This window comes from Diuraphis noxia, unplaced genomic scaffold (assembly GCF_037042655.1).
Source record: "Diuraphis noxia isolate RWA-SAM2 unplaced genomic scaffold, SU_Dnox_SAM2 contig0003, whole genome shotgun sequence".
Taxonomy (NCBI): domain Eukaryota; kingdom Metazoa; phylum Arthropoda; class Insecta; order Hemiptera; family Aphididae; genus Diuraphis; species Diuraphis noxia.
In genome coordinates this window covers 80,156,545-80,182,226 of record NW_028301713.1, presented here as the reverse complement: position 1 = coordinate 80,182,226, position 25,682 = coordinate 80,156,545, and the positions used below count along the sequence as shown (strand labels likewise).

At 29.7% G+C, this 25,682-nt stretch overlaps 1 protein-coding gene and 2 long non-coding RNA genes across 4 annotated transcripts; 1 reads left to right on the top strand and 2 right to left on the bottom strand.

Moving 5' to 3' along the window:
• Positions 1–89: 89 nt before the first annotated feature.
• LOC149057838 (uncharacterized) lies at positions 90–20,300 on the bottom strand. Of its 2 annotated transcripts, none has more exons than XR_016191094.1 (5): positions 20,172–20,300; positions 18,473–19,322; positions 17,579–17,791; positions 665–749; positions 90–590 (listed from the first exon to the last, which is right to left on the bottom strand). It is a non-coding gene; the product is annotated as an uncharacterized LOC149057838 (long non-coding RNA). The 2 variants fall into 2 exon arrangements; XR_016191093.1 differs by having other exon boundaries at positions 91–590; positions 18,477–19,322.
• On the top strand, positions 9,860–24,232 carry ndl (serine protease nudel). The gene is made up of 19 exons (XM_015509699.2): positions 9,860–10,079; positions 10,147–10,305; positions 10,406–12,514; positions 12,659–12,862; positions 13,155–13,318; positions 14,775–14,908; positions 14,995–15,387; positions 15,512–15,795; positions 15,859–16,134; positions 16,255–16,771; positions 17,239–17,531; positions 17,612–17,783; positions 18,559–18,792; positions 18,885–19,239; positions 20,214–20,379; positions 20,789–20,968; positions 21,879–22,134; positions 22,247–22,354; positions 23,551–24,232. Exons 2-19 carry the CDS (start codon positions 10,155–10,157, stop codon positions 23,834–23,836), a joined length of 6,282 nt encoding a protein of 2,093 aa, XP_015365185.2. The 5' UTR covers positions 9,860–10,079; positions 10,147–10,154; the 3' UTR covers positions 23,837–24,232.
• Positions 21,963–23,634, bottom strand: LOC149057837 (uncharacterized). Its single transcript, XR_016191095.1, has 3 exons — positions 23,530–23,634; positions 22,181–22,390; positions 21,963–22,101 (listed from the first exon to the last, which is right to left on the bottom strand). It is a non-coding gene; the product is annotated as an uncharacterized LOC149057837 (long non-coding RNA).
• Positions 24,233–25,682: the final 1,450 nt, after the last annotated feature.

Below are 25,682 nucleotides of genomic sequence, written 5' to 3'. Positions count from 1 at the left end.
TCGTAATTACTTAATAAATCGACGATTACAGTATGCCATATACACATATTTTATATTATTTGTATATTATTATTTGTAATTTTAATAAATATTAAAATTTTCTGTACAATGATCATTTTTAGCGACGACGTCAATGAATAATTCTACCGGCGAATAGAACGTCGCATAATTATTCGTCATCATCTCATACACAGTATATGAATAGGCCAACATTATGGTTCAAAATATGTGTCGTATCGACGGTCAACATTGGTTGGAAACCTCTCATTCCGAATTAACCATCGAAACGAACGTAGCCTACTGTTAAGTATTTAATGTGAGCCAAAATTGTGGTGGCTTGCAGCAGTCTTGCGATTCGGCATTTTATCTTCGATGGTGAACGTGGCTACAGTAATGACGCCTTTAGTTTCCTCTGCAGCAGAAATAAAGATCAACACTCCGTTGTCCACCGTCTCGTCGATGCCGGAAGTTTGGCAGGAAGCTCCGGACGTGCGGTCTAAGCTGCGGTCTCACGGGTCCGCCGTGGAGACATGAGGCATCCCGCCATTCTATACTAAACACGATGGCAGTGTGGTTTGGCGCGGCTGAGACTGAGGAAGAAACGCCTGTTAGTACAAGTTCTATACTTAAGGAAATTTTTTTATCCCCGAAAATTAATACTTACCCGGTAAATATGACCAAGGAGTAAAAATCGACTGTTATGCATTTTCGGTTTATTTGTAACCCGTGTAAAAAATCTGACGAGAAACCTTTGAAAATAAAGTTTTTGTTCTAATTAAAATCATGTAAAAGAAATATTTTCAAAAATAATGAGTGTTTATCATTGAATTGTTTTAGAAATGATATCTCATCGACGAAAGTGTATTATAATAATATAAAACAATGCTTATAAGTATTTTAACTATTATGGTGAGAAGGTGGTCCAATCGTTCTATAAATGATATTTTAAGTCGACCTAAATTCGAAAAATCAAAACTTATTTATCCTTTTATATAAGTAAGTTGGTAAGTATAGGTAAGTACTGGAAAATATTTAAATATGTAATTACTAATGCGAGTGAATATAAACACAGATTACAGATGTACTATTATATTATAATATGTTAAGAGAATTGTGTTCCTAAAACATCATTCTAATATAGTAATATTATTGACTAATATTAGATGGATTACCTAATTCTAATAATTTAAACTTTTAAATCGAAAATCAATGAAAGTTTAACCTTCTCAATTATATTTGTAACAGTTCATTGAATTCTTCTCAATAATGCTTTATTGTACTGTAATTGTTTTTAACCTTTATCATTAAATTAATTAATTAATAAAAGACTATTTCAGGACTCTGGGTAGTAATGAGGCACATTTTTTTTATTTAGACTTATTTATTAATTTATACAATGTAAAACCGAAACAGAAGATACCTAATCATTGTAATTAGTGTAAATAATGTTAGCTAAAAGTAGTCAAGTAGATAATAGGGACCTTTTGGCAGCCCATTGATAAACATAATATTGCTATTAAGCTAAAAAATTAAAAATACCTTTTAAATGTAATTTAAGTTCTCTTTAAAAATATTGTGACGGTGTTTTTTATTTATTTATCAGGTAAATTAACATATTTATAGTATATTATAATTTATAATTTACCTACCTAATAATTATAAGCCATATAGTTTCAGTTTGGTATTTTGAGAAAACCATTAATACATAGGTATTCAACAAATAATTTATTTAAATAAATTCCTTATATTTTTATAGCTAGTTATTTAATTTAGATTAAAACATATTATTCAGTACAAGTATTTTTGGTATTTATGACATACTTACTCTGAAAGTTTTATTTTAAATTATTAAATGAAATATTTTCGTAACTTTGGTTTTTTAATTTAAATTAATTTGCACGTCATATTTTTTTTAACTACACATTGACCATGTTAATTTTTTTATATTTATTCCTAACCGTATAATATATTATTATTATTCATATTTGCAAACATGCCGAACTTCAAGTTATGACTTATTATAATCTTGTTCTCTTTGATATGGTTTACAACAATTTCTTTGAATTATTTATGATACATTTTACATATTTGCACAATTCTTTTAAAAATTACATAAATAAAAATTATATATATATAATAGTACGATGGGTATGTAGCATGCGTGTACAGTGTCACGTCAATATAATAATTTGCAATACGAAATTGGAAATATATTTATTCACTTTCTTTAATAAAGAAGAATATTAATCTTAATATTCAATCGATTACGTGGATCTAAATTAAATGCATTCAGTATTCAACTTGTTTATAACAATTTTATTCATGTAATTATTTAAAAACTTAAAAGAAAACTTAATAACATTTATCACATTATGCAGTTGGTACAAAAGTGGCACAGTAATTTTGCTGAGGAGCGCACTTTCGCTTAGGTCAGTTCGATTATACGCGATTAGCTCTGTGGACAAAAATGTCAACGTGTCTATTATTCTCCGTGGTTAGTAAGACAGATCCAAATCAGAAAAAATGTTGATATAAAAATCTAAGCATTTTTTTTTAACTAGCCAACTAGGTATAACCATGCAAGTGTAGAAGACAGTAAAAACACACATCATTAAGTATACAATACATCCATCGCTACACTCAGAATCCTAAATTATAAAATTATTCTTAAACATTCAAAACATAAAATTTGTTAGAAATATAATTAAAAAGAATTTGAAAAAAAACACATAGCAACTGTTATTATTATAATCAACCAAAATAATAACACTCCGTAAGATGTATAGGTATCTGGTATAGCCATGATTAATTAATTAGTTAATCATGGGTATATCATGATTATAGAAGGTATATATTATATACCTACAGTATTATTTTTTTAAATTAACAATGTCTCGATGATGACTTAACATTAAACTATTATATTAATATTTTTTGCTGTGCAAGGAAAACACTGCAGAATGCAATTTGATCGCATAAAATAAGTAATTAGGTAATAATTTTATTACAACCGACAACAATTTAAAGAATGTCTTTCGGGATAAAAAATAACAATAAAAATAACTGTAATTAAACTTAAATATATATATATATATATATATTAATCTAACTTATTTTATTGAGTATCATCATACATTTATTCATTGATGTTATTTTATCGAGTTGTGATAAAAATAAAGCTTATAATAATATAACATTATAATATGCTAAGTTGAATGGTTTAAAATTATCAAATAATATTATGTAAAGTAATTTTTTTTGTCATAATTAAATGAAAAATGTATCCAGTCAAATATAGAATTATATCTGACGACTTACAAGTAATAAAAATCAAGATATATTTAAAATAAATATACATTTTTGCATTGGATTTTCTAAGTGTTCCAAGAGGGCTTGTGATTGTGCAGCCGATCAAGCAGTAGCTGGTTAGGTACCTACCTACTACAGATTCTAGTACTTACAATTTATTTTAAAAATTTTGTAGGCGAAATAAAAAATTAATCTACTCGTATACTTGAAAGACTCGTCTGAATTATCTTATTAGAATTCTAACTGGCAATTATCAATATTTTTGTAAATTTCCTTCTTTCCTTCTAGATCTGGAGCGGAACAATTAATGCATGCATGTTATGCTCAAATATTCAAATAGAATGTAGATACAATTAACCTAAAGTATAATGAATAACAGCCAGATTGTCACGTGTAAAATTCGAACATCTCTAAAACAAATATGATTAGCAATGACAAAAGGGACTATCCCTATCCTGTGGTCACGTTTTAAGAAATTGGAAGGTAGGTATAAAAAGGTATTTTCTATGCACAATGCATTTGAGACTTGAGCCATTAATATTTTTATTAAATATTGTTAATAATAGAATAATAAAAAAATAGTGTAATAACTATTATTAACGTTTATTAACAATTCCTATATTATATAATCTAACAGATCAATTTAAATTTATGTAATTCTATTAGATTTCAATTGAGGTTTATTGTCAATTTGACGAACCATACAGTGGTATCATTATAACAAATAGCAAATATTAACACTTGTCAGTTTCCCCAGACTACAGAGAGGGGGCTATTGTGCTCTACGTTTGTTTTTACTTATTATCTGTTAACCTATAACAATTAAGCTTCCATTAAAAGCTTTCTATACAATATATAAATTTATCTAATTAGTAAACAATTTAATATTGATACAATTAAAACTAACTTATCTAATGAAATTGTCGGACCTTATCGATAAGATGTTATCTTCTAAACCTTTTACTTAAACTCTACCGGCCACTGTTGATGCAAATATTTATTTTAATTTCCAATTCATAATTACATTCTGAACGAAAAAATTAAAAGGACAAACTTCATAATTTTAAACAAATATAAATAATGTTGTAGGTACCTACACGTTTTTTGTAATTAAACTTTACACTTATACAATTTAAACAAGATAGTGTCCGAAATTTGGACCCAGTGACCCTCTACTACACAATTGAGATACACTGTACATATTGTATACTTAATATTCTTCTGGAAATCTAAAAGGAAACATTTTTATTTTATATTTAACATATTTAATACGTTATTGTGGCCTTTATCATTGCAAAATAATTTTTACTTTACAAATATTAATTTAAAAATAAGCAAATTACTGGAAAAATAATAATAAAGCCATAAAAGTATTTTGTTTTTTTTTTATGAAATTTACAATCTATGCATTACGGCACAATGAGTAAATGTGATACAAAATAGACATATAAGGTATTAAGACATAGTTAATATTAATAAACAGTTTACAATAAAATACATAATACATGTTACATTTGAGGAAAGCAGCACCGTCATTAGTGACACTTTCACTTGCCATAAAGGTATGGATATTTTAATGAACGAATAAATAACTGTTAATATTTTTATTTTTAAGATTTAAATATTTAAAAAAATTTAAAGAACAGTTGAGATGAAAAAAGTTAAAATAATAAATCATACTTTTGTATACTACCTATTCTATATTATATAAACATTAATATATATTTCATTAAATCCAATAAATAATTTTTGTCCTTTGTATGATTTCATTTATTTTAACATAGTATTATATACCTAACAAAAATAGTTTTAACTTTTAAGTTCAAAACGAAAATGGTTATCATTATTTAATAAAAACTTTTAAGAACTTAAAACAATATGTTAGCTATTTTTTATATTATGTCATCATACTATGAATTTTTTTATATGAAAAATGGTAAATACTAAATTGTATTTTCTATAAATCAAATTCCTCTTATTTTTTATGCTTCTTAAGTAAAGAAAAATAAATGACGTTTTTAATAAATAAAATTTCTATTACATAATATTTACGCGTACAATCATAATTCATAATAATAGCCGAGTCTATGATTTTTAGACTAAAAATAAACTCACGAAAATTTAAATTTTTCAATTGCCATTTGCTTACCATTCTTTTTATAAGTTAATTTTATCATAAAAATTATTTTTAGAAGTTTAAACCTGACAATTCTTAAATACATCCTTGATTTAATTATTGCATAATTTGTTCTAGATTCACCAAGTAATGTAAATAGATTTTAACTAAATATAATAATTATAGAATTTAAACTTTAAAAATTCAACCATTGTTTTTTTTAATTTTAAAATTATTGTAAAGAATTACCTATTTTTTTTATATTTTTGCTGTATGGGTTGGTAATAGATATATTAATAAATGTTTAATTATATGCGTTCCCACAAATTAGACAAAATTGAGATAATTATTCAATTTTAGTTAATCACAATATTAAAAAAAGTGTTGCCATGTTCAGAAAAGTTTCATTGAAACAATACATATGTAATATGTATGTATATATGATATTTAATAAACATTTAAAGACAAAATTGCAATTATTGCAATCATGGTAATATTTTTTTTAGATTTATATCTCCGCAGAGTTACTGATTAGCATATTGATTGTATGTAACGTAACTATTTCATGTTTATATTGAATTTATATTTTATGATTGATGGTTAAATAAATATAGGATTATTAAAATTAAAATAAATATACAATTACATTCAGAACACACTAAATATTATTAAGACCGCACACGGGAAAGTGGAACTGAAATCTTAACTAAAAATTTGATGTTACCAAGTTAAAAATAACCAAAAGTAAATGATAATTTATTGTCTATTATTAGGTATTGTATTTTCATTTAATTAAAATATTATATTATCAATTGTGAACAAGAACAATATTCACGTTTATACGTCATCAAAAATTTCCGTTTTAGTCGAATATTTTTTTTGCCTTTTCATTTTTTTTTTTTATTTTTTTCCAAATTACCTACATATTATTATAAAAGTATTTCTTTTTTTCTTTTAATTCCAAAATTATAATAAGATTTTGATAAACACATCATCGTCACCTTGCACTGTAACGACCTATCTAAAAGAGCTATAAGTCACCTAATCAAATTTAAAGAACAATTTTTTCAACTAATCCTTACAACCTATGTTATTATGTTTTTCTATAATTTTATAATCCTTAAAAATCTCAAATCTGTAAGTATTACCTACTGAAACGAAAATAAATAAAAATGTTTAGTCACTTCATTGTTAAAATTGTTTTTTTTTTCATTTCCGGGCTTTAAATGTAATTTTATAAATTGATTATTCATTAAAATTCTTTAAATGTTGTGTCTCGCGCCTATAACATATTAGAAACACGATCAAATAATTAACATACCATGAATTTGTTAGTATAATAAATTAATTTTTTCCGATACATAATTCAAAAATACTTTTTTAAATAAATTTTCAACTATAGATAATTAACAAGATTATTTTAATCTATTGAATTATAAAATATAAATACATTTATCTAATATCATTATGTATACGATTAAATTAATCGTTTGCATATAGATCATACCTAACAGTCATTTATAATGTTCCTGACAAGGTTAACACTTATAACATTAACTTTTTTAAAAATTTTTTATAAAAATATACACAACCTGTATACTGAGTTACAGTCACAGAAATTATGCTATTTTACAGTGACATTGCATACTTCATAGAAGAAGCCACCTTGAAATGATCCTTACTTTTTTTTAATTGGTTAAATTCAAATAGTTATTATTTAATTGTTTAAGAGGTCTCTGTACCATTTACTTTTAGATGTTATGAAAAATTACCTACATTACATTGGATGATAAATCTTAGATTAATGGATATTTATGAGCCATACAGCCTACGAAACTATTGTGAAAACACTTTAGAAGTATTTTACTTCTTGTACGATTTTTTTCGGAGATTCGTGTAAATGGTGTGATTTTTAGATTTGTTATGTATGCCAGGGAGAGTTGGTAATTTTTCGTTCAGTAATATTTTGAAATATCTGTATTTACTATAGTTGAATACCATAGGTCCATAATAATATTACCTAAATAAATACTGTTCATGATAACCATATTTCATTAATTTTCCGTTTTAGACTAATGAAACTTTCTGTTGACATTATATATGTATGTATAATGTTTTAATAACATTGACAATTAAATATATAAAATAAATATGTATATCCTTTATGGTTTTATCCATAATATAATATAAATATATAATAGGTAGAATCGTGGGCATTCGGCAATTCAAATTTTATTAGGTAAGTCGTAGGTATATATTATCCTTTATAGAGATTACGTATATATTATCGTTTATATAAATAATACCTAGTAAAATACCAGGGAAATCGCTCTACTTAGTATTACTATATTATTTGTTGAGGGTTCAACGTAATCGAATACAGTGGTGTCATTTCAGTTTTTGTGAAGGGGGTAAAAGTTTTGACCAGCCCATCATAGTATAACTAAAAAAAAACCACTCTCTAACAATTACATTACAATTACATTTTTATCTCAATACAAATAGCCTTTTTACATAATTTTATACATACTATAGTTACTAATTTACCATCACGTTTATCTAAGATAAGGCATAAATAACTCGCTTTTTGAGGATAATAATGACTAAATAATACATATTATTAAACATATATAATAATATATACTATGTACATTGTAGAGGGATACCCAATATCACATATGAGCTATTATGTGATGACTTATTTTGAGAGGAATTTTACCCCAATAATTGATGTCCTATTTATGCCAAATTTTAATATAAATGTATTTACAAAAAATAAATTAAAACATACAATAAAATTACTAAATATTTATTATTAATTCATGTTTTTAAAGAGTTACTTAGATAGTAAGAATATTAGATGCTAGGCATTAACTGGGTATCTTCTAGTCTTCATAGCACTAAACATGTCAAAATCTTAATTTAAATATATTAGTGAAGCTAATGAAATAATTTGAAATATTAATTCATGGCGGGCTTGCAGCCCGACAGCGGCCCGCTAATAATAAGGGAGGGGGGAAAATGCCTACCCTGCCCCCTTTACAAATGACGTCATTAATCGAATAGGTCACTGTAATCTAAGAGCAAAATTTTAATCCAAAGTTAACTGATTGCATATAATAAAGAACAACTCTGAGTCTCTATTTTTAAGGATATTTTATAATTTGTTCATGTACTCATAACTCTAAGTACCTTATTTAATTTTTAGCCGTAGATAATTCAGTCAGGGTTTAAAAATATTTACAATAATTTATAGTAATACCACCTATATCATATATTATTAACTTTTATGCCAATAAAAACGTATCGTAGAGGCGTAGAACACGGGTACGAATAAGTACGTAATATCAGTAGGGGGCAAACAGGTGGTAAACTGGTGTATACTGTATATGTGATGGTGCGGTGACGGGAGGAGGTGATACAAATTTAACTAAATGCTGATAATAACAATTTATAGGATATTATTTGAGTGTGTATTACATTTTTATATGTAATATATCTATCAAGATATTATATTACATATAATAGTTTTATGTCAATAAATAAAAATATGTCATAAAAGTTTCTTTCCATGTCTAATAAAGAATAATTTATGTTGTATGTATTGGCTATTTTAATTATTTAATTATTTGTACTTAATTAATTTGGTAAGTAGATCATAGGTAAAGCAACTGAACTAGTATTGGTTAGTATACAATACTAGCAGGTTACATTTCAACCCAATTTTTGTCTATGTATAAATCTAACTTATTTTATAAACTCAAATAAGGGTTATACATTTTGTACTTAGAATGTAGGACGTAGGTACATACAAAAAATTATTATTATAACCCGAAGAATAAAAATGTAATAACTTTAAATTTCAAATATTTAAATATATCATCATTTATGGTATTAAGAAACTATATTGGTACCATAGCCACTACCCAGAGTTTAGAAGCTTATTGAACGTTTCTCTTACGTTATATAATTTGTATAAAACGATACAAAACATATTATGTAGTATATGATGTGTTAATTTATAAATCTAGAATATTTTCTATCATAAATTTGATAAAACACCATAGTAATTGAATATAAATATTATCCTAAGTATTGGTGAGTATTAAAATATATACTTATATGTGAATCAAACCAAACGGTTTTTCTTTTTTTTTTTTGAAAAAAATTCCTCAATTATGTAGGTACTATAGTAGAGGTATGCATATTGTTGTTGTCCTGCATTTTTAAAACACCCAACAACAGTAATTACATAAAATTAATGCAACGCAAAGCATTTTAATACAAATTCAGACGTCAATGAATGAAGCAATATTTCTATTAACATGATGTATGTATTGTCATTTTTTTCGATTTTTTTTTTCGTATTATGTGCTACTAACAAGTGTCAGTTCAGCAAATAACTGCCCTCAGTCTTTCATACGTATTCGCCAAACAACTATCATCGTGAAATGTGCGGAGTTCCATACTAAATATATTTTAATTTCTAAAATAATTTTTTTATAAATTCGTTAAAAATATATATTTTAATTTGTTTTTATTAAATACGTATAATAGTTTATAGTGTACTGAAGTTTTAACTATTATGAGTTGTATCTGAAGAAAATCTATACCACCACCAACACCAAATTAATTCAACAATATTATTAAACAGGTCAGAAATATTCTAAATTCAAATAATTATAAGTGCAAATTAATGTAGTTCGTTCGTCCACATATAGGTATAGGAATGTCCAATATCAATTCTTCCACTATAAAATTGCTATATGAAAATAATATGCCGTTTTGGAAAAGAAAATACTTTATTTTATTAATATTGATTTCAACCACTTTTATCGGTTTATTAACATTTTACGCTGTAAATGATATTTATAATCAAGGTACGTCCCACAATTCTATAATTTTATTGACTTTAAAATAATATACATATATATATAGCACACTGACATATTATTTTCAACGAGGATTTCAATATTTCAGGTAGGGATTCAAATACTGATAATAATTTAAATAGAACATTACGATCACCGCTCAACGTCGAAAATCTTGTTAAATCAGAGAGTTCCAGCACAATATCTTATGTAACCCAATCATATAATAATAGTCATTTTCAGACGGTTTCAGATGACGTTAATCAACAAGAAATATCTTTATCGTGTGAGATAAATAACGGATTAAAAAATCTTATGTATGAAATTAAAAGGCTACACAATAGTCTAAATCGGTTAGATGTTCAGTTTAATCGGGATAAACGGGGTTTGCGTGAAGAAACAACGGTTGTCGACTGTGTACAAATGAAAGGGAAGTTCAATAAAATCTACGAGGACTTAAATCGGATATCTAAAGCATTATCAACGATTGATGATAATGGCATATGCCGTTGTAAATGTCCACCAGACTCTATCACGACTGTCGACACAATAACAGAAGACTCAAAATTAACCAAACTATCATATGATCTAACAACATTTACACCAGTAAATTTAAATGAACATGCGCCTGTCATGGGTGAAAAAACGAAACAACTAAAAAAAATTATATTTTCTAAGTACACACCTCAAAGTGCAACCAATCAATTAAGTAGTGTTTCGGATTACGAAATTATTACTTCAACTTTGAACGAAGAAGAATTCACTACTATGTTATCATCGACACCTGAAAGTACCACTAACCAAGAAAACACTGATAGAACCGTCGACACAAAAGGAGACCTATCACCGGAAATGTCCATTGCGGTAACTAATATAGTGAACCGTGAAGATGATACTCGAACAACTTTTGGACCAAAAATAATATATTTTACCGGCAGTCTAGATAATGAGGACATGCAAACACATATTACTTCCGATACGGCAACAAGTTCAACACAGGATCCAAACGAAACTATTGGAACGACAGAATTAAATAACGACAGAATAACCACTATACACACAGATAACTATTCGAATAAAGACGTAATTTCAAACTCGACATCTGAAAATGAAAATATTTCTGAGTCAACTACAGAAATATTGGGACCGGAAAATAATCATAGCAATATATATAATATTATTAAAAAAAATTCGGGATCACTCTATGAAAATGAAAATATTTCGAACTCGAATATTCTAGAAAAATCTTCAGAATCGACTTCGGAAAATGATAATATTTTAGGATCTACTACAGAAATATCAGAACTTGATATAAATCATAGCAAAACATATTATGATCTAAAAAAAACACCACAATCGATAACAGAAAATGAAAATACTTCAGGATCAACTACAGAAATATCAGAACTCGAAAACAATTATTCAGAAACATATGTTACAGAAGAAACTTCAGAATCGACATCCAAAATTGAAAATACTACGAAATCAATTACAGAAACATCAAAATCCGGTGGCAGCAATAATTACAGTAACACTAATAATACAAACAAAACAGTTGATTTGATGTTTGAAAACAAAAACATTATAGTATCGGAAATGCCGGTTTCTAATAAAAACAATAATATAACAATTGTAAATGAAAGAAATTCATCGGAAGACCGCGATGAAAAACATTTCGATAATCATAAAGACGGACAAAACACTAATCAATCGACAGGTAACACTAACACAGAAAACGTTAAACATTTGACATTGAATAACAAAGACGACGGCGACAAAAGTGCCCTGCAGCAACCTGAAGTGATACAGCAACTAAAAGTACAGCCGAAACCGTATCCAATATGCTTTTACCCAGCACCGTGTTCACCAAACATAGTTAACTATCAACAAGTTAATGAGCTGCAAGACACAAGCAAAAATCCAATACAGTACACGGCACAGTCGCTGAGCACGTACAAACGAAAACCACCCATGCCCACTGTCATTCAAAACGATTACCCGGTGTTGTTGATTTGTCGAACGGACGTGGTTTGTTCGGTTGCCGATTTCGCGGGACAACCGAACAGGTTGCACTGTATGTATTCCGTGGACGTAAACAAAAACAACGAAAATAATTCAAACCAAACAATAAAAAACCTTTATAACAGCACGAAAAACGCAGCCGCGGTGACGAGCGACGCCAAAAGCGTTGCGAGAAACAACGGCGACATTTTGACGGGTAATGAAACAAAATATATAAATAATTCCGCCTAATATCACTTAGTATATATTATTTCCTAATAATAACATATTGTAACATAATATTAACTTTATAGTATTACATTATAATCGAACTAATCGACTACGTGTGTCTGGTCCGCAGGTAATCTCGATTGTCCGTCGAATACGTTTCCGTGTGTAGACAATTCCGGATGCGTGGACACCGAAAACTGGTGCGACGGCCGAATCCATTGCAACGACGCGAGTGATGAAAGCCAGTGCGATTGCAAACAACGAATAGACAAAGACAAATTGTGTGACGGATATTACGACTGTCCGAGTGGAGAAGACGAATTGGGTTGTTTCGGTACGTCACATAATATATTATATATTTATAGGTATCTATATAATATTATATATTTATATAGCACTGATTCCTAACAATTAATATTGTTACCGACAAATCATTTTATGTCCCTCATATTATGTAATGTGTAATGTGTATCCAATAAAATAGATATTACATACACGCAATATAGAAATATTATCATCTATAATTTTGGATTTTAATTTATTAAATTTTATTTGAATCATTTATTCAATAATAAATTCAAATTCAAATACATACACGTATAATTTGGAAAATCTATTATTTATAGGTTGTAATAACGAAACGTTTAGTTGTGGCGATTGGGATAATGTTTTACAGCGTTCTAGCTGTTTCGAAAGAAAAAATCGTTGCGATTACATTACAAATTGCCCCAACAGCCGCGATGAAGACGAATGCACTTTGTTATCTAGACACCTCGAAAATCCGAATCAAGTAAGTATTAATGAGAATTTTTTTATATAAACCATACATTAATTTAAGATAGCATTGTAATTTAATTTAATTTTTAACATCCATCTACTATTAAAATTTTTTTTCCCTATTTATAAACTAAATTCCTACCCCCGTATGTACTCTATATCAACTGTAGCTTTTTAACTAGACAATACTTTTAATTTCTACTATTAAAACGCTTTATTTAAAATACATTTATTTAACAAAATCGTTAAATTGCTGTTTATGTATTATCTATTATTATTAACTATTATTCATAATATCAATCCAATAATTTATAAATTAAATAAGTTACGAACGAACGAAGGAAAGCAAGTAACCGCTATAGTGGTGTACTGTACTGTGTCGAGTGTACTGTGTAGGTACCTATACTTAATCACTAACAAATCACTTTAATGTACTATGTATGACGTGACATTTTAATTCAATGATAAATCATTACATGCGAAAAACCGTTCTGCACAAAGACAGTCTGTCAGCCTATACTACTAAGTGTATTTTATAATATTTATTTTATCTATTATCACTTTTAAACATTGTATTTATTAATATTTAATTATTTTTATAAACCTAACAGGTAATATAATATTTATATTTTATTATTGTTTATTAACTTTTGAGTAAATACCGCCTAACCGTAGAACGGTGTAAAATTGTGGTGAATACAAAATAGGCTCGTTGTATAAATAGGAAATAGCTTAAAATTAATCTTAAAGTTTTGAAAATTTCGTTTACCTAAAATATAATTATGTATTTACCTAAACATTTTAAATCCACATAAAAAATATTTTTGAATAACTACAAAATAACTAATAATGTTATTATTTGTTTAAAATTTAAATGTATAATTTTGTACAGATTTGAACTTAAAATGATAATAAAAATATTGAGTTTTGGTATGAACTACTTACGTGAAACTTAGCATTACATTTTCAAGCCTTAGCTTTAGATAAGACTTTAAGTAAAAGATAGGTATAATAATATATGGTGATAAATGCCCAAAGAGTTTTTAAATTTGTAATATTTACACCTATACAAATACAATTTAAGCATTAAATGATAGCAAGCAATTTTAACTAGTTATATCAGAATAGAATAATGGTATATTAATATTTAAAAATATATAATAATTATGATTATGATTAAAAAAATAATGTATTCGTTTTTAACCATTTAATAGAAAGAAGATGATAATATGTATAAATAAATATATTCAGTATTATATTTATGAAAACATTTGTTAGTTGTGAAAATGCTTCAATTATAGTAAAAAATGATGAATGTTTCGTGTAGGTATCTATAATATTTACTTTAAGTAATGTTTCTATAAAATTTAATCTTTTAAAAATTATATACATGTTATAGGTGTATGCAATACATTTATACATTACATATTATATTATAATTTATATACTTTGTGTTTTATACATATTAGATATTTTTCATTTCATACTCGTCCGGTTATTTGCACCATAATTGGAAAGGAAATTGGTACCCAATGTGTGGTAACGATCAAATCCACACGTGGGCGGAAAAAGCGTGTATGGTTGAGTCTGGAGAGATGTCCAAGTAAACTATTTAGTCATATAACATTATACTGTTCCGTTGAAGTTATAATTTATTTTTTTAATAAAAATATTTGATTTGATAATTAGGCCAAACAAAATACGGTATATGAATGAGCTGACTGCTTATAACGGTCCGTATATCAATATCGACGGAAATAATCAAATTATATTACTAGACGATTGCAAACAACAAGGAATATTTGTAGAATGCGAACAAGAAATGTGTGGCATACGTTCCGATCTTAAATTCAACAAAAACATTGATCCCGATAGAATGAGAAGAAGCCCGTATTTAGAATCATCAAGTAACATCACCTCGCGCTTTACGAGATCCAAAGACCCTAGAGTAGTTGGAGGTATCGCCAGCAATCCTGGTGCATGGCCGTGGCTCATTGCACTTTACCAGGACGGCATATTCCATTGTGGTGGCGTTATATTAAGTGATCAATGGGTGTTGACCGCAGCGCACTGCGTTAATCAGTAAGGACCGAACGTGATATACTCTACGCGTGACTATTATCATTATATTGTTAAAGTTTTAACTAATGTCATATTTAATTTAAATGTTCGAATTAATGTTTTGATAATCGTTTGTAATACATAGGTATGAGAAGCATTTTTATGAAGTGCAAGCCGGAATTTTGAGAAGATTTTCGTTTTCGCCCATGGAACAATCGAGGATAGTAACGCATGCAATAATCCACACTCAGTATAGTAGATCGACGATGGTAAATGATTTGGCCGTGTTAAGATTGGATCGCAGTCTAGAATTTAACCGTTGGATTCGTCCAGTGTGCTTGCCCGATAATAAATTGAGTTGGATTCCATTCCCGGGAACAATGTGTACAGCTGTTGGTTGGGGAGCTACGGTTGAACACGGACCGGACCGTAAGTCAAACATAACAGTGGAAAACGGTCGACTGTGTTTTTATTTTCATTTTCATTTTTTAGCCGACAACATGCGAGAAGTAGAAGTACCGATTCTTGCCGAATGCACCCATAAATCTGATATAGACGGTAGAGAAATTTGTGCAGGATATTTGAGCGGTGGCCACGATACCTGCCAAGGAGATAGTGGAGGTCCACTGCTCTGCAGAGAGCCTAACAATCTGAATAAATGGTATGTGGCCGGCATAGTAAGCCACGGTGAAGGATGCGCGAGGCCTATGGAACCTGGAGTATACACTAGAGTCGCGCTGTATATGGATTGGATTTTTAAAGCTACTGGTGAGTTGAAAATTAATTGAATCGTGTTTTACGTTTGTATTATTTCTATTCTTGTTGATGCTTTTTGCAATATTCATTTTTCCCTATAAGGCTAATCAAATAAATGATGTTTTGTTTCAGAAGAGAGCAATTTGCCACAAAACCGTCCACTACAATATTGTCCAGGAATCAGATGCAAAACCGGAAAACAATGTATTCCGACTAAACGTCAATGCGACAAATATGTGGACTGTATGAACGCGGAAGACGAACAAAATTGTGATTATACCGGTTCTCAGTATCATGTGAATTTATATCGGTCGAGAAACACTGATCACAGCAATTTAAAGTACAGTAAATTAAAAAGTGCTGGACAGCCACTGCGAGATATCAATACAAATGTCACGATCTCCACTACAAAACGGACGCCGACAACTTTAGCGTCTGTAAGAACAAACACAACACCATTACTAAAATACGATGTCAACGCTAATCCTCAGGACAGAGACGTCATTAAAATCGAAACTAGTACGACTGTAGTAGTCGTCAAAGAAAAATACAATAGTAATAATATTACTAGACTAAACGATACGGTTTTCAGTGCTTTGAGTCAACTTTTCGACAACCAGTTTACCGAAAAAACGTTCAGTTGTAAAAGGTAAAATATAAAAAATGATGCTAAAATTAACCGGGTTTAGAACTAAACAGTAAACACTAAATCCCAACACAATATATTATTGCATGTATTACCACCAGAACCGTGAACCATCACGATCAAAAAAAAAAATATTAGTAATTTATTCATCTAAAATTATATTTAAAACACATCATTATTACGATAAACTCTTGATACCTAAATCCTAATAATAATTCTTATGATGGTTTTAAATTTTTTTTTTTACTTAAACAAATCGATTAGCGGATTAATGTTATGTAAAAGGGTGTATTTAAAAACACAATAAAGTATAAACCAAAATCAGAACCACGATCTGCAGAAACCAATGTTTAAAATTAAATCGAAACCCAGAGCCAATAGTATATCTAAAAGTTCGAAGTCACGGAGTTAAAATTAATGATAAGATTATTGCGTATAATATTAAAGCTCGTTGATGTGTCTGTCTCTAGAATAACTCAAGTGGTGTTGTCTAATCATCGTTGCGACGGTACGGTAGACTGCGAAGACGGGACGGACGAAGAGTCTTGTGACTGCAAAACGAGACTGGCGAATATGTACAATTCGTCGGCCATCTGTGACGGGATCGTGGATTGTCACAATGGCGCGGACGAGACTAATTGCGTAACGCCCAAGTGCAAAACTGACGAGACTACTTGCGGCTGGCCTATAAAATGTGTCAAAAAAAGCGCATGGTGCGACGGGCACGTGAACTGCAACGACGGCAGTGACGAGAAATACTGCGGTAACTATACCACCTAAAATTTATAACGATCGGGTTGAAAAACTTACCATATTTTTACCGTCTGTCCGTTTTATTTTCAGTGGCGATCACGAACGGCACTACAGCTGTGACGTCGGATGCGACCGGACGGCCTACGTTACGACAATCTGGCATGGTGACCGTGAATCGCAACGGCGTCTGGAGGGTGAGGTGCATAAAAGACGAGGCGGTTGTTAAGATGGCACACGACACGTGTTTCGACCTAGGTTACTCGTACGTACCTATTCAATATTATATTATATAATTATCGTGTAATACAATATTAAAATAAGACAGTGAGGCTCGAGGATTGAAACCGAACTGAAAATAACCATAATAGTACTTGTTTTGGTACTGAGATTTCAATCAAAACTGTTGTTTAATTATTTATGAACCAAAAGCAATATTTAGAAATATATTTTTGGCTGTTACGAGGTTTTTTTTATAGTCTTAATAAATCCCCGGAACCTAGTACTTGCTTAAAATATATTTTTAAAATAAAATTAATCATTCCTAGTTGAAATGTTGTGCATCATACTCAAATATATAGGTACACAACATTTATATTTACCTACATGGATATACATACGATTTCAATCTAAATCAACAGAAACATAAAATACAGTCTGACAATTTTCATTTTACTATCAAAATATATTATACACGAACAAATTATTATTTTAAAGTACTAGTATACATTAACTATGTATTCATTTTAGAAAAGGGTGAATATTTTATACTCTCCTATAAAAATTTATTTACGAACCCGTAACTAAAATCGAATATCTTGTTTTAAGTCACAACTTATAAAACCACTAAAATCGTTCAAGTCCTTATGCTCCCTATTTAAATGTGAATAAGCACAAAAATAAAATAATCAAGGCTCAATAATATAGGCCAAAGTAATAAATTTGGCAGTTTACCTACTTATTTGATTTGCGTATAGCTTTGTTTCGTTGGAACCGATTTCGTTGTAATGTCCATTGTTTGTTATTGTTGTTGTCCTCAGTCACTCGGAACACTATGCCAAGAGAATGTCATGGGACAGTGCTCTGCCTTTGAAAACGAACAAGTTGAAGATCACCGACGTGTGCGAAGGACTCTTCGTGAAATGCAGTGGCAGGAAGACGGTAGACGAGAAACGGTACCATTGGCACGCTGACATCGTAGTGGACGGTACACTGGTTCAGTCCGGAGTACTGCTGAAGGACTCTTGGGTGCTTGTCAAAAGAACCGGTTTAAAGTGAGCGCACAACAAACGCCCGACGGAAATCATCCCTGAATAATTTTTATTATGTCCAACGTTATATTGTTCGTTTTGTATTATTTTTCAAGTTTAAACAAGTCGTACGCGACGGCAGTGTTGGGTGGCAGCACGTATTCGATCATATGGATCAAGTCGCCGTACGAACAGATCGTCCGGATCGACGGAGTCAAAGAAGTTCCCGGTACAGATTTTGATTTACTTCATTTGGCTCGTCCAGCAACCGTGAGCAGAGGTGTGGCCCCGTTGGGAGTTCTGCCGTTCCAGCCGTCACCGTGGCCGAGTGGTACTTGCTACGCGGTCGGCTACACCAACGATCAGCACAACAAAAAAACCGAAGTTGCTTTCCTTCGGCCAGATGCCGGACAGTGCGACGAATCTAACGAGTTATGCTTTACTGTGTTACAAACACCCCGATCGTGTTCAGTAAGTGTACACAACTTTTAACCATCATTGAGTCTTGACCCATTAGATACTGTGGCCGCATTATGTAAATCCATATTATTGCGCTGTAATAACCAAGGTTCGTGTATTAGACTCGGACAACTGACAAGCTATTGAAAGTGCGTATAGGTAACCTGCAGATCACTTTTTCTATTTCACTGTTAAAAGACAAAAATATTATGTATGGAATAATCAATGAATGAAATTAGGAAAAAATTACCGAAAAAAAATATTTGAATAGTGCAATTCGAAAGTTTCAAATTGAAATATAATTTCTAATATGAAATAATGAAATATCAAAGTTATTTGGTACTTTATTTGTGTGGATAAGAGAGAACGACATTCATTTAAACAGATGCATGTAATTAGTATATTACATACAAGTACCCATACCCGTACACTGGACCACCTGCAGTGCATTATAGGATTTCATATGGTTAAAAATCAGGGAAGTAAACCCCGGGGTTTGATTAAGACAATGGATATGTTTTTTGTTTTAACAGGGATGTCTGTTAAATGTTCAGTGTGTGTATATATAGAAATAAACAGACATCAGAGTCAATTGAATTGACTAAAAGGTTCATTAAAATAACTAAAACAATTTGTTAAAATTATAAAATATTGGTAGTTTCGTTAAAAATTTTGTATACATATTATTAACAAATTAAGTTTATTGAAGTTGTCAAAGATTTTATTAAATGAACAATCAGTTTGTTATATTAACAAAATATTTTTATTTTCAACAATAATTAGTGTGTTAATAATTAACAAACCTACTTTATTAATTCTACACAAGATATTTCTTTGAGTGCCCTTCAACCATGTATATGTACTGCAGAAAAATGTATTATATATGCATATAGATATAGGTATATATTTGATAATATTTAGGTCATCAAGATATATAATATTACCGTATATAAACTTAGCCGTAATCGTGGTCTACGTCATTTCAGAATGGAAACAATATGTCGCACGTGACTGCGGTCATCTGTGAATCGAATTTCGGTTTGTTTCTAGCCGCACCGTCGATCCAGTCTGACATGAACCTATGCGATCGTAACGTGCGAATCCGGCTACCCATGGCTGAATGTCTGATGAACAAAATCGCAGAAATCATTGGTAAATCATACTCAAGTATCTAATTTATAAATAAATGCCCCCAATATTAATATAACACGCAACCATGCTTTTTCGATTCACAGCTATTTATTAAACGTCAAATTAAACCGTATAAGGTAGGCAATTCGCATCATATTATATAGGTAATTAGCAATTACTGATTATTTATACTATATGATGTATATCCGGAGAGTTAAAACATTTTCCACTGAAATTCAATTTAAATAATGTGTCGTCTTCCAAGTGTCAGATACTCCCTGTACATAATTTATAGGTATATAAGTACATAACTTTTCAATGTGTGCGACATAATCACTGCCATTTTTATCACACGCGACATTACGTGTAAAACCCTGTTTAATATGATATGTCCGTTTATATTTCGTGTATACGTTTTTATGTTTTGTAGATGAAAGTGTGAAAATAATGCCCATCCCCTTTTGTGGTGGCAAACGCTGTGAGCTCGGTGAGTGCATCCCGTGGAAAAGAGTGTGCGACGGAGTACCAGATTGTCGTGACGAACAAGACGAAACCATTAAAATGTGCCATGAGCGAACCGAGAAATGCAAAACCAACAACACTCTATGCAGTAATGAATTTAACTTACGTAAAGTGTATTAATATAATATTGAGTGAAGGGTACAGTGCGGTAGGAGAGGGGATGATGGCTAATGCTCTATAACAAAAATTATCCTTAACTGATTGTATCATAATTTAGGTATTTATTTAGTAGTTGCCAATCAGTTATAGTAATCTAGCTTACCGATCAATAATCTTACTAAGAAATATTGTCATTATTAAAATTATAACAATACTAAAAACCTTTAAGAGGACGACTCACTAATGACTTTTTTTAAATCACGTTAATGTCCTACAGACCTACAATAACTGCTGTTAAAAAAGTATTGTAAGATAAGAAATTTGTTATTAAAATGTAAGATACCAAATATTTTGGAAGGGACCGCATATAAACTTTTTGTTTAAATATTATTTAAACAAAAAGTGACAATTTTATTACTGGTTTAGTCGACAGTAGCAGAACGTCTGTAAAATTAAAAAAATAGACATGTTTTGAAAACAAGAAGAAATATTACACTTATTTTATATACTCGTACCTATAAAAATAAAAATTATAAAAATATTGTCTTAAAGAACGATTGGAATACGTTTATGACTCTGATCGGATAATCCGCACAATTTTTTATTTTGATTCTCAAGTACAAAAACAAACAAAAAAAGTGTGCCGTTTTAATGATTCACGTATTCGACGATTTATTATATATATATATAAGATTTAGCTTAACAAAAAATGTATTATTCATGACACACTGATAAGTGATAATATAGTAATAAATGTACATACTCAATAATGACACTTAAATGCTTAACATACTTAGGTAGGTCGTACTGTACCGCAACAATGTAGGTATATAATGTTTTATTATATTATGTAATATAATATATTAGTATAAGTATTTAAATACGAAACTATTCCATAGTATGCGACGTGGGCAGTTTTCGTTGCGCAAACGGCAAATGTGTGGAGAAAACTGCATTTTGCGACGGACTCAACAACTGCGGCGACGGGACCGATGAACCAAAGACATGTGAGAATAACACGTGCGTGGATTATCTAAAGCTCACGGCCCCGGAAAGATTATGTGACGGACGTTGGGATTGCTTGGACAAGACGGACGAAGAGTTCGCCAACTGTCCTGGTTACTGCAACAGAACGAACGTTTATCACTGTCAATCGTAAGTAATACAAAATATGCAAACATAAAACATGTGTAACACGCACTATATATAGGTGTTGTATACATGAATAATTTAACGAGGGTTTCATACACATCTCTTCTATATGTAGATCGAACAAATGTATATCATCGGAACTCGTGTGCGACGGCGAAGAAGATTGTCCCGAATCCGACGACGAAGCCGAATGCATTGGCTTAATCACCCCGGCCGGAAAAAAGTATGACTGACTATATATTGATACTTTTTTTATTACCTAATAATATAATAGTAGATATCTATGATCCATCATTAATAGTTGCTTATGCACACAAGACTTACTCTATAATTCAAACATAATATTATTTTTTACATTGACAATGTTTATGAGACCATTGAGACCTAATGACGCATACTTACTTTCGCTGTCATTTCTGTTCTATATTTTAAATATTGATATTAGGTACTTAAATAATAAATATATATACTGTATAATACAGACATACAGTTATAGGACATATAAATAGATATGCATCCATCATCCACGTGGAAAGGTAAATTCGATTCCAATATTACCTATTATTTAATATTTATATAAGAATAATAGGTACTATGAAACTTTCATAATATTATGATATCTCATGGCCCATGAGCAAAAAAATCATGTTTTAGAGGAATTTGTTATATATTAACTAGGTAAATTAAAAAACGGTGACAAATATCTAAGAGTACTATAGTGTCTATATAGCGTTAAAATCTTCATCTGCACAAAACCGTTTGGAAACACGTTCCGAAAATATCGGCCCGTTTTAATAACTGCAACACGGAACGACGGAACTGTAATGCTAATACTAACTTTACTGTACTTAGTTGCAGTTGTTGTAGTGTTGGTCTTTCAGTAATAAGTGTATACCCAGTGTTGTAAAGTATTTGAGTAAATGTAGGTAGTTTAAATATTTTTATAAAAATATAGGTACTTTTGAAAATTCAAACAAGAATTATTCGTCAATGGTTACATATTTTTTTGAAAATTGTTATAGTATTTTTTCGTTCATAAATGTTGAGAACCCCGGTTTCCTACTTCCGATGTCTGGTTCGTTTGGGAATGTGATTATTACCAAATTTTAATATTTCATTAACAAGTGTTTACTGTTTACTTAATAATTAAAGAATTGCTTTAATATAACAAGTTTTATTTATTTAAATTTTTCAGTTTACATTTAAAGAAAATGGTGCCTAATTGAATGTAACATGACAATTTTAAATTTTAAATTTCAAAATTTAAATATCAACTAACTAAATAAATAATATTAATTTGGCGAACTGACTAGTAGAAAATAAAAATAAAAAAGTACCACATCATTGATACCTATTATAGGCTATAATAAAGATTGATGATGGCTATACGTTACATACGGTGTTTCATTTATGCTGCAGAAACGAAGGCGTATTGGCTGTAAGGTCGTACGGGCACTGGCACGAGCAGTGCATAACAGAGGACTACACAGACGTCGATTACCATTCGCTATGCAGAGCACTGGGATTCAGGCATGCGGTGGCCATAAAAAAGGCGACTGGCACCGGTGTGGACTTCGAGAACTTCATGGTAGTCCAGCTGAACGCCGGCACGGACGTCACCATCCGGTCGGCAACCAAAGACATCTTGCAGCGGCGGACTGACCACGCGTGCACCGCAACGTACGTGATGTGTTCGAGCACGTAGACGAGCTACGACGATAATATATAATTTTTAACATTTAACCATGATATTATTCATTATTATTTTATATACCTAAATGTATTTTATTATATAAATTTTTTTTGTATATACGCACATATATAATACATATTATATATCGGGTACCTATACCTACTTATATGTTATACATAATATAATATTGTTATAGCCATATAGGTGTTACTGTATTAGGTAATAGAAATCCTAGATCTATATAGAGCATAATATTATATAAGATCGTCATACATCATGTATCAATTTTTGAGCTTCTTAACTGAACGCTACCAAGTGCAAACATATTTATTTATATATCATAGATATTGTGTTATAATGTTATAATATGACTAAAAAATTAAAAAAGTGTTTTACAGAAACATAGAACGAAGTTTTACATTACCTACAGGTAGAGGCCTACCTATTCAATACAGCCAGCTTGTGCTATTGATTTCAACGTTGATATATGCACATCTAATATGTATTAAACAATATACCTAATTATAATATAGGTTTACGGGTTTATCTTTATCCTATTATCTATACTAATAGATTATAGTAGGTACCTACCTAATAGATAATAATCATGAAATACAAAATTTAAAGTATGGAAAATAAAGAAAAACGTATGCTATTAAGGATTTTTTTTTGTTTATGGAACATATTGCCGAGTTATTTATTTGCAATTCTATACAATTTCAAAATGGTATTTTATATTTTAGTTGCCATTTTTATTTTAATATCTACGTTTCTTCAAGTCTACTAGCTGTCTGATACCGATTTAAGATATGGTGTTAATACGCGTATAATAAAAATTATAAGCTAGCCATAACACAAAATTTTCAAAATTGTACAAAGTAATTGGTAGGTACACAATAATTATACCAAAATTCAACGATGTTCAAAATAAACAATTTTTCTTATAAGTATAACAGTAAGCTGTGTTATTATATGTCGCTCAGGTATATTTGATACAACGGCATCGTGCTCATATCTATGAACCTTTTTTAAATGAGCAACATTTCGAGGTTAGTACATATGACTGTCAAATAAGAACTTTTCTACCATCTAAAAAATATCTGCTGATGTAGGTTTACCACAGTTTACCAGGGTGATATTTTCTCTTCCTTCATGTTCAATATTGATTGACATTATGGACCTTAAATAATATTTAATATTATCCTTGCTGACATCACTCAAGTATTAACCTTAACATTAAATAGTGTTCTATAAAAACTTCAATCTATTTACAATAAAATGTTTGTTTTTAAATTAACGAGTATATTAACTTTGTTTTACCTTCTCTGACCCAAACATAGCAAATTCGCGTGGTGATTTAATACTATAATTAAATAATCTTTAATTGAACTATAATACTCGTAAAACTATGTTAAATTATCTGTGATTGTAAGTAGGTAGGCTTTTTTACGTTATTTCAATTTTTGTGTATTTTTAAAAACCTACTCAACTTTTTATTAAAAATGTATAGATAATCTTCTCACCTTTAAGTTTTATAGTAGGTCAATTCACTCTAATATTCTAAATTAAGAACACAAAATTAGTTCTACTGAACGTACATTTTCTAGGTACATGTTACGTGTGAGTCTAAAAATTAAAATAGAAAGATATACTATATAGTGCACTCAGCTCTAACATCTTTCTAAAATACTAGAAAAGTTCTACTGCACTGCTACGTTTCAAGACAGCCAATCACAGAATTCATAGTTCCATCTCGCCTTCTAAAATTCCTAGTGATAATTAAAAATACACCTATAAATCCCCGGAAATCACTGAAAAATTGCTAAAAATATATATAAAATATAATATTAATGATAAT

Bases quoted from the DNA above. Each gene is read 5' to 3' on its own strand.
- ndl (XM_015509699.2), top strand. From the start codon at position 10,155: ATGTCCAATATCAATTCTTCCACTATAAAATTGCTATATGAAAATAAT. The intron at 16,772-17,238 runs GTAAAATATAAA...GTCTGTCTCTAG, and splicing joins AAAACGTTCAGTTGTAAAAG to AATAACTCAAGTGGTGTTGT. The intron at 17,784-18,558 runs GTACGTACCTAT...TGTTGTCCTCAG, and splicing joins TGTTTCGACCTAGGTTACTC to TCACTCGGAACACTATGCCA.